Genomic DNA, 15,176 nt, shown 5'->3' on the forward strand with positions numbered 1-15,176 from the left:
TCCCCATTGTCTCGCCCAGATCTCTGCCTTTAATACTACGATTATTATTTCATAGTTGCTGTGGGGGTAGGAAGGCGGGTGGGGGGCGCCGTGTGTGTGCGTGCGGGCGGTGAGGCGGGGGGAGGGGAGGAAGGATGAGGAGGGGGAGGGGAGGGTGGAAAAAAATGCACCGCTGAAGGCAGAGTGGAAACTGACACCGGCTCCAAAATGGCTCAGAGTCCGCCCGCCCCCTCCCCCTGCCGCCCCCCCACCGGGTCACGTGCTCCCCTCATTCCTTAAGGGCGGCCTGGGAATTAGTGTCGGTGTAGTCGGGCCCGTGGCCGCCCCCTCCCCTCCGAGCCGCGCGCCCAGCCCCCTCCTCCTCGCTCTGCGCCGCGGCGGCGCTGGCGCTGGCGCGGTCGCAGAGACATTTCTCCACAGCGCCACACGCGCCACCCTACTCTCGGCGCGGGCATCGCTCCGGCCCCGCACGCCCAGCCCAGCCCACCCCCCGTTATTTCTTTCTCTCGAACGCCCGCCTCCTCCCGTGGCGCACTCGTCCACGGACTCTCGCGGACCGGGGCACCCATCCGCTGCCCTCGGCGCGGTCCTGCCGGTTCTACGCGCCGCGGCCCAGACTCTGGCGCCGAGGCGCGGAACCTGCGCCGGAGTTGGGCTCACGGAAACAACAGCGCCCGCCCCAGTCCTCCCGCGGCCGCGCCCGCCCCTTCCCCCCTGCCGGCGACCAAGGCGGGGCGCGCGCAGGCAGCGGCTAGCTCAGGGGCAGGGCTCCTCGCCCGGCGGGCGGCGAGGGTCGGACTGCGGGCGAGCCCTGCAGCGCAGGTAACGGACCGCCTTCGGCCGCCACTGGGCTCCTTTCCCGCAGCTGGGGTCCTCGCCGACCCGGAGAGCGCATCCTCTCCAACTATTGAATCCGGATAAAAAGCGGTCGTTAAAAGTTAACGCTAATCGTGTCTAGCTCCTCGCACAAAGTAATAATTAACACACCGACTCCAAACACAACATCACCACTCTTTTGTGGGAACATCAGCTTATTTATTCAGGGTGTAATATTACTTCCTTTCGTAAGAGTTGAAAAAGACAAAACAGAAGAAATGTACAGTTAATACTAAAGACAATTAAAATACTTAGGCAGAATTTCCCTCTTAATCCTTTCACATGTGTCAAAATTGATGAGTATCATAAATTCAAAAGGAGTGTTTTTTTCTACTGAAAATGAGGACTTCCAGCTCGCACAAATGATGCTTCCACTGAAGGCAAGACGCATCTGGTTTTTCTCTAGATTCGGAGATCTTTAGCGTCCCCAAGTTACAACTGAGTTGCTCTTTCCAGGCTTTTTGAAGCATCTTTAAGTTTCCCCACCAAGTCCTAAAATATGTAATATAATGCCATGTTTTAAGGATGAGACATGTAACGAAGTATCCAAGTTCGAGAGATGCAAGAAAAAAGTCGGGAGAACACTGTCAATACAAGTTTAGAATTCACTGGAATTTTAACCTTTGACAAACCAGTATCCATGAAAAGAAGCATTTTCCCTAAAATATCTTCAAATCGGATATTTGCCCTCAGTTTGAAATATGATTTCTTACGGAATCCTCTTAACTGCATGGTGTATCTAAATTAAATGTCTCAAGTTATCTAACGAAGGTTATGCTCGTGTGTGTGTGTGTGTGTGTGTGTGTGTGTGTGTGTGTGTGTGTATAGAAAGTTTAAAGTTTGTTACAGTGAGATGACTGCAGGAGATGTCTTTGAAAGTTTCATTTTTATCTAAGTTTCTAAGACTGATCTGCATTTTTTAAGTACTAAGAAATAAATTCGTTGTTATGCCCATCAATCAATGTACTTTTCAATTTTCCCAATCTTACACTGGCAGTATAAAATTTTAATATCATACTTTTCTTTTCATAAAAAGTCATTTAAAACTGCTGCTTAACAACCCAATTTTGAAAAGTTTAATTCAATTTCTGAGAGGAAAGAAGATATTTTCAAAGTCATGCTTTCAATTTTACTGTATCTTACTGAATCAACCTCATGAATTGCAGGAATTTACACTAAACATTACACTTTAGAAATATTTTTTAATTAGAAGGAAGAGCACTATAGACTACTAGTAACATCTTCATTTCCAAAGTTAAGTCCATGTTAAAATATTGCTTTTCAAGCCCCTTTCTCATCTTCTTCTTAACCAAGAGTCATTTATCTGCTGACAAGTGGTTATTTCTCTATTAACCTTTCCACACCATAATTCTCTTTATAAAGGAGCATGTTCAAAGATACTAATACTGTACCTGTAATTGTTCCATGCTGCAACTAAAACTAATCTCTGGGTAGGATTGGGAATCAGTGTTCTAGGGAAGAAAAAATGCTGTTTATTTAAATCAAGAAAATTTAAATTTTCATTACATATTTCATTTTTAGACAGGGGTTGTCTATACATACCTCTACATTTAACGTCACCAAATATGCAGGTTTGTACATTTTATGAAGTTGACTGGTCTAAAACAATACAACATGTACATGTTAGTAATTATTTCTAAAAAGTTCCCTAAATCCCTTTGGAGAACAGTTTGCTAAACTTTACCTTTATCTGATATTCCAAGCGCCAAGAAACATCAGTTATATGAGGGAGAGATCTACCTATACTGAAAGATACAATGATAATTGTTTATGGTATCTACAGAAAACTTTTCAGTATTTATCTTTTGCTAAGAATGTCTACCACTTCCTCATCTCCTTTTAATCCATTCTGAATTTAAAACATTGTTAAACTTCATTTCAAATTCTAAAGAGTAAAAGCATTATAAAATTATCTCAATTTTATCTTTTATCTTTAAAACATTAGCTTAACTTCAATTGTTTCATTTGCCCTTTGGCCTTTTTCTTTGGGTCAGGATCCCAGTTTTTTTGCACTATTTTGTTTCACACCAGCATTCTCCATTCATACCTGCAAGTGAAAAGTGCCTCAGCTTGACATCTTATACAGAACCTACCTTCCCAGTAGGATTTCTAGAGAATTCTTATTATTCTGGGGAGAGGGGAAAAAAAGAAAAAGAAAACACATCTTTGTAAATAGTGGAAAAGAAAAAGTGGTAATTGTTAATTTAAAAATTCAAAGTAAGAAACCTGATATTCTGTGCAAAACAGTTCTATTCGCTCTCTGTCAAATTTACAGTCTTCTAGATATGTGCTAGAGGGAGGGAAATGCCAGAGTTTAGTCTGCATTTTAAAAACTGAAATTGCAATCATAAAGATATTATTTGAAAATAAATGAGTATTTAAATAAATCCTGTACCTTAGAGTTGACTTGTCAGCTCGGTGCTTTCCTGCCTCCAGTATGTAAGTTGCAGCTGCGGCATGACAATGTTTTAAAACCACAGGGTCAATATGTTTCAAGTCTGGGTGATCTAAAATGAATTAATTGCCAATGATGCCTATGAAAATAAGTTCTTTATAGTCATATTTCCAAAAAGGATATTTTAATTTAGATAAAAATCCCCTTTAACAAGATAACAAAAATAATTCAACTTTAGGAACTGTCAATTTTATGGAAATGACATGAGCTGCAAGGTCAATTGCAAAACAATAAAGAGAACACATCAATAATCCTGCCTTTAATCTGTTTTCAATTACCTTTTTTTGCCTTAGCATTTTATTATTTTAAAAAAACATGGCTCCCAAAGAAAAAATAACTATACAGTGGTCATTCTAACACTGAAGTAAATTCAAAGAGAAAAACAAGATAAACATTTTACATGATGAAAATTTTATGATAACTTTCACTCTAAAAATGATGAAATTTTAGGGTAAATGGCTCCGTGGACATTAATACATCAAGAGAGGTGGAAAGGAGAGGATGAATTCAGAATATAAAATAGAAATTTCAAAATTCCAACAGTATTTTCAGGTTTTGACAGTCATCTTTTTTTTTCCTTTTGAGATTTACCCAGGTGGTGGTTACTATTTTCGTTTGAAGAACTTCCACTTTCATATTTTTTGCACAAGTGTCTAGTTCATGAACTACAGGAAAAAAACCCAAAAATTTGAATTGTTGATACATTTAAGAAAATTATCTAAAAGCGGTCTGTCTTAAAATATTCTCCTAGTCCATACTGACACTGCACTCCGCAACCGCTGATAGGACCTCTTAAGAGACTCGCCTTCTGGTAACTGGTGCGGAACAAAACATTATGCATCCTATTTAAGGGATCTAGGGGAAGAACCGGTGTAAAACACACTAAGCAGGAGTGTTGGAGAGATAATAGGAACCCAAGGTATTCTCCTGGTCGGAATATGTCAACACTACTTGAACTAGTAAGTGCTTAGGGAACAGACCTTTTAAACCTTTGCTAGCCTAGTCCAGGAAGCTTGAATTACAAGGAGCTCCTCTGATGAAGTCCAAGTGTCAAAAGAGCCACTGTCTCAGACCAGTCTGAAAACCTTAGATGTTTAGGCCACAAACAAGACTTGAACACGGGCTTTACGAAGAAAGGAACAAAGAGACTGGGAGGGAAATCGGGCCAAGAACGTGTACCCGGCTGTGTGCAGGTGCCAAGAGGGGACAGAACAATGCTCAGGGTCCGCTCTGGGTCCTGGAAGAGTCTCGTCTCCACACTCCGTCCGGAGCGAAGGGCAAAGCCCGGAGACTTCCTCTTCCCGGGGCTTTCCCCCTCTCGCTCTTCTCCTCCGAGCGCCCCCTCCACCCAGGCCGATCCAGCTCCGAGTCGAGCTGCTTACCTAACACGGCCTCGTCCGCCTGGGCGTCCAGCAGGCTCTGGAAAGCCGCCCGGAGGAGAAGCGTGAAGGCGTTGGAGTCAAAGGAGCCGGGATCAGCCAGCATCTGGAAGCCTTTCTGCACAGACTCCGAGAGCTCCATTGTGAGCGCGCCGTGACCTTCGACATGCGCACCACGTGACACGCGCCGCGCGCTCAGCTGATGCGGCCGCGCGCGCACGCGGCTCGGGGCGGCGGCGCGGGCTGCAGGGCCTCCCCGCCCCGGGCCTCCCCGCCTGCTCAGCGGCCTCCGCGCCCCCAGCCCCCGCTTCCGTCCAGCCCTTCCTTCTGAGCCAGCCGCTGGAGCTGCAGAGCCTCCGCCAGAGGGGCGGCCACGGGCGCTTTGTGAACGCGCTGGGCGCTTTCTCTCCACTCGGCGCTCACACAGGGTGGTCACCGCTAGGTTCCCCGAAATCCCCTGGGGAGGTGGCGGACCGCGTCCGGGCCGGCCCCCACCTCCCGGCCAACTGCGCCCTCCCGGCTCCTCAACCCAGCGCGAAATCCTGCGGGGAACCGCGATTTAAGGCAGCTGGTTTTGTTTATTTTTGTGGGGTGTTGTAACTCACCAGTTGGACTATGAAGCACTGCCCTTTTAGGAGTGAGACCGTAGACATCTGGTTTGTTTTCACCTTTCCCTTGTCATCTCTTTCCTGCGTGGTGTGTGTGTACACAGAGCTACATCCATAAAGAGCGCGCGTGAGCGTACCGTTCTTCAACAATTGGGAGATTAATAAATTATTCATGAACAGATTTGACCGTATTATTTTTAAAAATTACATACCACTGCAAATAAACACCTTTCGAAGGCAAACTGCAAGACAAATTTTGTGCTACTGAATTCAGTACATCTGTGGGTCCAGGTTTAATTACTCAATCGAGTCTTCATAAATACATATTAAGACAGTTGTTAGTAAAGTACGGCTTGTAATGGCAGGATCTTTATTAGAAGTGAGTTGCTGTCTCAGATATCCATAACTTTAAAGATTTAAATTCTGTATAAAGTTTAACTTCCCCTGTATTTCGACAAAGTTGGTTTGGAGAGCAGCAGAGATTCTTAAAAAAAAAAAAAAGAAAGAAAGAAAGAAAGAAAAGAAAAGAAAAAAAAGCGAAGTAAAGTAAATTAGGTTGTTATTATTATTATTATTATTATTATTATTATTATTATTATTATTAGAACTGGAAAAGTAAAAACTACAAGTTTTTGAAGGATGGAGGGAAGGGCTACGGAACAAGAAATGTGTTTTAGTCTTCAGGGGAGATTATTTGCAACGTTAGAGTCAATGTGAAACCTTTTCTTCTTTGGCATAATTTGGTACCTATTTGGGAAAACATTTTTAATGAATACAGCCAAAATTTAATCTTGCATCAATATGTACTGAGTAATTCATTTCACAGTAATAGGACGCAAATGGAATAATTTAGCATCAGTAACAGGTTGAGTAACTTGAACTCAGTCCTACTTTGAAAGCTTTGAAAGGCACGTGCACTTGGAGAGAGTATAGCAGCAATGAAAGGTTTAAAAGTCCCCCTAAGGTCTTTATGAAACAAACACCTATTAATCATGTTCATCTTTTCTTCCCATCTCTCATTTTCTTTCTAAATTCCTTACTTCTCATCCGTAGTAAACTGTCAGTTGAAAAGTTTCCACTAATCTGATTTACACAGGGAATATTTTGCAGAGAAGAACTGTGCAAATGTTAAACAATATTAACACCCAACCTCATTATGTTTATTACACATGTTTTATGACCCAGTATAGTACTGATTGTTAATACCCTAGTAGAATTTGAGTCTAGAACTCTAATCATATTTAATTTAGTGTCAAACAAGAAAGTACTAATGCCTGAGCATGGCTTTTTAAATGTTATTTTAAAAGAGAAGAGTAAACACAAGTGGTTGTGAGTTTATGGGCATAAAACTTAGGAAATTCATGAGGATTGTTTCCATATAACTGTCCTGTTACTCTCTTGCCCATATGTAAGTACTTTCTTTTAGAGGATGTTTGTACGTTTCTGCCTGAATATATTCATGTGTTAGGCCCAAGTGCTGGGTACATTTCCAGCTCACACAAAAATTTTAAACATACTTTTCTGATGCTGGAAAAACTGCATTTTCCTGCTGCAGGTACATTTATTTCAACTACCTTCAAAGAAGGCACAGGATTAAACATTTGTTTGAATGTAAAATATGTGTATCTTTGACAAGTCATTGAAATAGAAAAGTATGATCATTAAAAGACATATTTGCTCATGATTACTCAGATGTAGACTTACTTGGTGGCTACCATAAAGTCAATGCATTTTAGATTGTTAGAAAAACTATGTATAAACATATTCTACAAGTGTGGAAAAAAATCTTTAAAATTTTTGCTTTAATCACTGAAAAAGTATTGGAATTTACATTAAACTTAAAAAAAATCTGCAGACTCAAAGCCAATAGACTAAATTTGTCCTATAAATAGCCTTTAAAAAGAACAATTATGTGCAGCTAAAAATAACAATATTAAAACATATTCATGTTAATAAATTATCTTGCCATATAAACTGCTAATATTAAGTATAGGATACTAATAAATTTTTCTTTTTTGAGAATCTGGAAATTATGTCAAGAACAATGTCTTAAAGTTTCAAAACACATCATATACTTTGAATTGGTTAATATTTTTATTCTTAAATTTGTTTTAGAAACCAACTTAATATTGGTCCCTGTACTGTAATTGCAATTAAAATGAACTGGGATTTTTTATAGGCTCTCAGTGGTCAGCTTTCACCAAAGGCCTTATTGCTGCATTTGTTAACTTTGTGAATTCAAATATTTTCTTTTTTAGAGTGTTTAAGTATTTTTGCTTTTGTTCAAAGAAAACTGAAAGAAGGTATTCCTTTAATTGAAGAGTTCATTGAACATCCATTGGGAGCGGGGAAAAACAATATGCTTAAGAGCCAATGTGACAGGCAGAAGTTTTAACTGGCAAGTATACTATGCCAATCTATGTAACAGAGAATCTATTTTACTTCTACCCATCAAAAAAACCCTGCTCATTTTCTACAGAGAAAAAATTTAAAATATTTAAAAACTACACATACACAAGAAAACATCAATACTGATTGTTTGATCTTAAAACTTTGGGGTATCTATTAATTAAAATAGAATTGTTGTTTTAAGCTATTTAAACCACAAATGGACAATTGAAAGAAGTATTTGAGTTATGCATGACCTTTGGAAATATAGGTCAAAAAGCATTTCTGTGAAGTTTATAAAACATATCCAGATACATTTATTTTATTAAGTAACTTGGTAAGACATAAATTAAGACTTGGAGTTTGGTCAGTTTGTTGTACATTCATAATCACAGTTCAGTGGTTTCAAATTGCATTTCTGACACCTACAATGACAAATACCAAATTGAGTATTCAGAGGAGACAACATAGCTTTTATTTTCAGTTAAATATACAATCAAATTCCTAATGATTTCTAAATAGTCATTGCTATAATAACTAATATACACAAATATATAACATTTTTTTCTCACATAGTGTGAGCCTCATTTGTATATATGGATTCTAAAATAAAATCCAAATTTATTTCAATGAAATTAGTGTCTTAATGTGTGAGGGAAAGTGAAATGCTAGTTGCATTAGAGAAACAGGAACCACAGGAATGAAAATCAATGACTGTATTCTCTGAAACACAAAACTCATGTTTATGGTTTTATACAAGTTTTCTGGATTTTTCCAAAACTTTTATTAAAGACACTTAGATTAAATAATGTATAGTTCAATCTATTTAAGTAATACTTTTGTCATTTAGTACCACTTAAAAATTTTTGCTTTTTATACAATTGTATCAGGAAAATATAAAATATGAAGCTTAAAATGTAACAGAACAATAAGAAAAATTAAATATTTTAAATCTAAATTTTAAAAGGTTGAGTTATCATGCTATTAAATCTCAAACATTTCCTGAAGAAAGGATATGTAATTTTGTTAAACTTTGCAAATAGGAAATTCTATAGTCAAGATATGGCAAAGAGAATACTTTTGGATTACTGGAGTAAAATTTGGGTGCCATGCCATGGTTTTCTTAGCTACTTGAGTCAGAATAGGAAAATTCAAAAACTAAAGGAACATATATAAGCATCGAATTGTAACTTTATTGTAATCAAATATTTGTATCTAAGCCATCTACTATTTTTAAAATATTTTCTACAGATCAGAAAAATAATGTCTTCCTTGTAGGCTTCAGACTTAGAAAGTTCGATTCCTTATTTTGAAGTAAAGCAATTAAAGAAAGTAGGCTAGGTTTTCCCTTCATGAGAATATCAAAGTCATATAAAGTTATGAAGTCTTCATCTAGGAAGAAATGAAGAATTGCTTTATAAAGAGGAAATGAAAATAAACAATGCAATTTGATGGTTGCAAAGTTTAAAGGTAAGGAAATTAGGAAGAAATGAAAAAGAAAGCAATAACATCCCATGTAATAATCAATGAGAAAAAATAGATTAAATTGTGTCTTAGAATTTCTCTACACAAATAGGAAACATTAATCTGCCTTTAAATTCAGTAACTGATTATCATTTACTTATCATTTCTATGGATTATAAAAAGTAAATTTACTCCTGAAATCACATAATTTAAACCCAAATTACCAGTGAACTAATGTGAAAACTGGAGCTGGTCAATTACCTAACAAATTCTGTCAAATAGACAATTTAGATAATAATCATAGTCAGCCCCTCAACAGCAAGTTGATTTTTTTCCTGCTATTTTATGAAGATTGCCACTTCAGTTTTCTACATCATGGATTTGGTATTAGCCAGAATGAGGCATCCTTTAGCTATAAGAACGTAAAAGAGAAGCATAGACATGTTGAAACGAGTTCACTTTGATGAATACATCTACTTCTTCCATATGTGTGAAGATCATTCTTTAAATTGCTAGTATATGTTTTTAAAGAGAGGGAGAAGGATGGAGAGAGGAAAAAAGGAAAGAAAGAGAAAGGAAAGAAGGAAGGGAAAAGAAGAAAGTAGGCTGGGTTTTCCTTCATGAGGAGAAAAATCACAGAAAGCAATACTCCAAGTAGAAGATCGTCTGTCCTGTCCAGAATCTAATCAGTTTCAGTATGTTCTACATTTAGACTATCATAGCAGAGAATAACTAACAGATTTCCTTTCTATTTTGGTCCTAGATTTGGAATATATTCTAACACTGTATTTTCTCATACCTCAGAAATTAGAGTTTTGGCCAGATCTGTGAATTCCAGCAAAACACTGAACAAATGGGCCTATAATATGGAATATTGTGTCTATAGTGATAATTTTTTAAAGTTTATATTTTGAAAGCATGCTTTTACATACTAAAATTGGAAATTTAAGTAATGTATAAATATCCACATTTATTTCACTTAAGGGTACATAATTTTGCAAAGAAATTGAAAGGAGTATTTTGTAAATTAAAACTCAGGTAACAGGAATATATACTTGCTTATAAACTGAGATTTGACCATATTCACATTTCAAATGAAGCATTCCAGGATGAAAGCTATATGTATAAGGGATGATCTTAATTAAATATTTTACAAAAACTAAGAAAAACTATTCCAAATGTAGTTTTGACTCATTTAGAGTAAAAATTTAGACAAAAATTAATACTTTTTAAAAGTTTGTCTGACAAAGAAAGGCCTAGATAAAATCTACTAATGTTTTGAAGTATGTATAGTATCGAAAATAATATTGAATAAAACATATTCTATTTTTCCTGTCAAAAGTAAAATATATACCTGAAACAATTTTGTAGATAATTCAGTCTAAAGATAGTTTTTTAAAAACCTTGTAATAATTTTGTGTTCACTTAGTTTATTGCATAAGATAGAATTATTCAGAAAATACTTTGAATGATTTTACATACCTGAATTTTACACTGTGGTGCTGAATCTTCAGAAAGTAATTTTACTGTACTATTCAGAAAACAAGTGCCTAGAAAATAGGTAAAACTTTTCCACTGTGTTTCTTTCCATGGACTTGTTTTTTTCTTCCTAAGCTTTCATTTGATTGTTTTCACTAAGGTTAAAACATAAATATTGTTATTGTAACTTTTTCAAATGTTACATTCAAAGTTGGGATTTTTTTTTTCATCCTGGGAATCAATTTCAGAGGCTTGCACACTTGCATATACTAGCTAAATATCACTGACCTACAGCCTCAAATTAGAATTCTTTATGTAAACATTTTAATCTGTATTTTATGGAAAGGGATTAAGGGAAGAAAGTTTTATAAAATTATTTTAATATAATAAAATACCATGAAAATAATGACTAGCAACAGGGTGAAAGGGAGACTTGTATTTATATAGTCAATTTAGTTCACATAATTAGAAACTTGAACCTGATTTACTAGTATTTAGATAATGACTCAACTTTGTTTTCTTTTTTTAAAGGAAACAGGCCTGGGTAATTTAGAGCAACAGTATTCTAAATCAAAATAAATCAAATAATTGCTGGGGAATAATATTGGCCAACTTATATTATTATATTGTGTGCATTTATGAATATGTAACAATAACCTCCATCATTATGTACAACTATGATGCCCCAATAAAAAATATGGGGAAAAAATCAGTTAATTGGCAACTTTTATTTGACTTATTATTCTCCATAAATTATAGATCAAGAAAGGAAGATAAATTTGGTAAAAAGAAAAAATATATGAGGAAGTATGTGGGCAAATAAGGTCTAGTCTAGGAAAACTGAATTTTCATATGCTTTTCTTAAAATTTGAAAGTAACAGAAAATTTTAAATAAGGCCCAAGTATGATATATAGGTGAGTAGAGTCTACAGAGAAATAGGAAAATGTTTATTTTTGCTAACGTGAAAATCTAATAGAAATGTTTGTGAATTGAAATGAAGAATAGTTTTATAAGACCAGAGGTATAAATAAGACATGTATATTTAGTTTTATAAATTCCTATAGATAAAATACACTCTTTTACAAAGAACTCTTTCAACAATATAACTTGGAAATGTTGAAAAATATTGACTTTTCTTTTGTCAATTATAATAGAAGGAGAATACTATTCTACAAGATATGCTTTTTATATAATTTTGAAAGTTGGCTTAAATTATAAGGTAGGAATAAATAAAAATTTAAAATACAAGTTTTGTAAGTTAGTTTAACCAATGATTTAATCCTATCTTGAATATTTATTTATGTAGGTACTGAGAACTGAACCGAGGGACACTTTACTACTCAGCTATATCTCCAGTCCTTTTTTAATTTTTATTTTGAGAGAGGGTCGTACTTTGTTATCCAGGCTGCCCTCAAACTTGCCATCTTCTTACCTCAGCCTCTTACATCTCTAGGTTTATATGTGTGTGTGCCATTGTACTTGTACCCAGCTAAAATGTTTTTAGAAACTGACAAATGTGTTTTCAAACTAATATTTTTAAATATTTTACTTTTGTTCTGTTTCTAAAAGTTGCAATGATCAATATTTGTTCGTAGAGACTATGACATTCCATGATGACTAATGTTCAAGTTGAGTCAGAGTGATAGTCTGTCATATTAAAATCAAGAGTAACTATAGGAAAGTAGTCATTTTTACAAGCAAACATCCTGTCATGTAATGTGGGAGCAGGGGAATCATATGTCATAAAATAATAGATCTTTAAGACTTACGTGTCTGTCCATTGACATAAATAGTATATAAACAAGCTAATTGTGTTTACTTATGCTTTTTGTCTCAGTTTTCCTGTATTTTATTAAAGTTTTAGAAAATAGTGTGAAGATAACGATGTTTAGATTTTTTTTGTGTGTGTGGTGCTGGGGATTGAACCCAAGGCTTTGTGCATGCAAGTCAAGCAGTCTACCAAGTGAGCTATAGCCCCATCCCCAAGACTTGTTTATATTTCAACATACAGTATTTAATATAATTCCTAAGAGTTTTTAAAAAAACAGCCTTGCAACTGAGAATGTATGTAGTTCACTGGTAAAGCACATGTTTTGCATGAGCAAGGCCTTGAGCCAATCCCCAGCACCAAAATGAAGGCAGGCAGGAAGGAGGAAGAAAGGAAGGGAAAAATGAGGAACCATGGAAGGAAGGAAGAAAGGCAGGCGGGAAGGCAAGAAGAAAAGGAGGTAGGAAGGCAGGGAAGGGAAGGACCAAAGATGCAGCTTGGTGGTAGAGTGTGTGCTTAGCATGTGCAAGGGTTCAATTCTCAGCACTGCAATAAAAATTTAAATTAAAAAAATTTAAAAAGCCATTCCATAGAAATGTCATCAGAATGTCACACATGGTTAATGTTATGCAAATTTTAAAATGATCATTACAGCTAAATAAAATAAAACATAATAATAGGAGAATGGCTAATATTACTTTGTATATTGTAATAATATTGCTCCAGTCTTTGAAAATAGTTGTTACTCTTGTTTTTCTTAAAGATAGTTGAATAATTATATGACTGATTATTTGGTTAAGTATTAGAATTTATCTTTCATTTAAAATGAAATATCAATTTTTCTAAAAACATACTTGATTGTAACAAGATTTATTGAAAAAGAAAAGGAAAATTATTTTAGGTGGCATTTATACAGAGATATATTCTATTTTCTTTCTTTAAGATATTTATTTATTTATTTTTATGATTCTGGGAATTGAACCCAAGGCCTCACTCATGCTAGACAAGCACTCTACCATTGAGTTACTTCTCATTTCTTAATAGGAAGATTTTCATAACTTTACTCTCAAAGTTTATTTTTATCTTAATAACTGTAAGGATCACTGTTAAGTTATATAAATAAGTCACAATGCCTTCTTAAAAGCATACTGCTATTCATGGAATTTATAGTATAGGTTATAACAAAAGTAACATGAATTGTTACTTTTTCACTTTTTTATTTTTTTGTTCTTATAGAGTCTTTTTCTTAGACAAGTATCTGGTACATAAGTAGTTAAAAGTATTTGTTGAATGAATGAAGGTAATATAGAGCATGGAGTGGAGGCAACACGGGTCAAAACCCTATTCCACCAGATCTAAGTCTCGGACTAAAGATTTGTATTCTCTTAGTCTATTTTCTTCAAGTGTATAGTGGAACTAGTAATGCTATCTCTTTCATATGGCTTTTGAAAAGCACTCAGAGCTAAGGCTCATGTTCCATGCATGCAATTATAACCAAATAATAGAATTCTGTACTTGTGCATTTTGTTTTACTGGCATAGATTTTTTCATTTAAATTTACAGCTGCTGTACATGTGACATAACCATTTGAAGACCACCAATACATATGTCCCTGTTTAGAAAATTAAAATAAAACCTTCTGGGTTGTATGTCACTTCTTCACTTATTGGAACTTTACAATGAGTCTTTAAGAACTCTCATAAATAACAGAATGCCTGAGTCTGGATTATTCTTTATTTATTTATTTGCAGGTACAGGGTGTACCAGGGATTGAACTCAGGGGCACTCCACCACTGAGCCATATCCCCAGCCCTATTTTGTATTTTATTTAGAGACAGAGTCTCATTGAGTTGCTTAATACCTCACTTTTGCTGAGGCTGACTTTGAACTCGCCATCCTCCTGCCTCAGCCTCCCAAGCCCCTGGGATTATGGGTATGCACCACTATACCCTGTTGAGACTGGATAATTTATATAGTAAAAAAAATCTATTTTGGCTCATGGCTCTGGGAGACTAAGAAGTCCAATATTGGGTAGGCACATCAGTGAGGGTCTTATGCTGCTTCATAGCATGGAGGAAGGAAGTGGAAAGGGGAATCAGGTACCCAAGGAAGAGAGAAAACAGGGCCCAGTTTCTACAATAGCTAATTGGCTAATCCATTCACAAGGGCTCTGCTTCCATGATGTTTCCCCTAGGACTCACCTACCGTGTTCCTCACTGCTGTACCAAGGAATTAAGGTACCAATAGGTGAACTTTTGGGGGACTCACACAAACTATAGTGAAACTCTGGTGGATTTAGTATATTGGGACAAATCAGAGAAAGGAGATAATGGGGAGGGGGAGCAGGAAAGTGGGTACAAGAGGAACTCCACGAACTTGGAGACCATACCTAGACTACACGTGAGTTTTCCCTTCTCAGCTACAGCTTACAGTGCCATTTAGCTCCCTGTCTCTCTGTTCATTCATTCCTCTCAGGATATTGACTCCTTCCAAGTTATCAATGGTTGTTCCTAGATTCCACAAACAAACCTAACTCTCCAAATACCACATGTTCTCATTCATGTGTGGAAATTTTAATAAATGATTTTATGGCAGGAAAGAGTAGAACTGTGGTTACCAGTGAATGGGAAAGGTTGTAGGGGTGGAGAATAGGGGGATGCTAGTTAATGGCTACAAAATCACAGTAAGAGGGGAAATAAATCCTAATGTTGTAGAGCTCAGTAGAGTGACTAGAGTT

At 36.4% G+C, this 15,176-nt stretch overlaps 1 protein-coding gene across 2 annotated transcripts; it reads right to left on the reverse strand.

The window, feature by feature from the left end:
- Nucleotides 1-1,013: 1,013 nt before the first annotated feature.
- On the reverse strand, nucleotides 1,014-5,438 carry Commd3 (COMM domain containing 3). 2 transcript variants are annotated; one of them, XM_021726652.3, is made up of 9 exons: nucleotides 5,337-5,438; nucleotides 4,735-4,890; nucleotides 3,293-3,347; nucleotides 3,124-3,187; nucleotides 2,991-3,025; nucleotides 2,582-2,642; nucleotides 2,440-2,496; nucleotides 2,289-2,348; nucleotides 1,014-1,368 (listed from the first exon to the last, which is right to left on the reverse strand). In XM_021726652.3, exons 2-9 carry the CDS (start codon nucleotides 4,871-4,873, stop codon nucleotides 1,309-1,311), a joined length of 531 nt encoding a protein of 176 aa, XP_021582327.1. In that variant the 5' UTR covers nucleotides 4,874-4,890; nucleotides 5,337-5,438; the 3' UTR covers nucleotides 1,014-1,308. The 2 variants fall into 2 exon arrangements, with proteins under 2 accessions (XP_021582327.1, XP_005325829.1); XM_005325772.5 differs by lacking the exon at nucleotides 5,337-5,438 and having other exon boundaries at nucleotides 3,293-3,404.
- Nucleotides 5,439-15,176: the final 9,738 nt, after the last annotated feature.

The sequence above is a fragment of the Ictidomys tridecemlineatus genome, chromosome 10, assembly GCF_052094955.1.
Source record: "Ictidomys tridecemlineatus isolate mIctTri1 chromosome 10, mIctTri1.hap1, whole genome shotgun sequence".
Classification (NCBI taxonomy): domain Eukaryota; kingdom Metazoa; phylum Chordata; class Mammalia; order Rodentia; family Sciuridae; genus Ictidomys; species Ictidomys tridecemlineatus.

What these genes read in the sequence shown, in the direction of transcription:
- Commd3 (XM_005325772.5), bottom strand. Translation starts at nt 4,873, where the DNA reads ATGGAGCTCTCGGAGTCTGTGCAGAAAGGCTTCCAGATGCTGGCTGAT. An exon ending in GGCGGACGAGGCCGTGTTAG is followed by an intron (nt 3,405 to 4,734) that starts GTAAGCAGCTCG and finishes AATTCATTTTAG; the next exon opens with ATCACCCAGACTTGAAACAT. An exon ending in GCTTGGAATATCAGATAAAG is followed by an intron (nt 2,497 to 2,581) that starts GTAAAGTTTAGC and finishes GTATTGTTTTAG; the next exon opens with ACCAGTCAACTTCATAAAAT.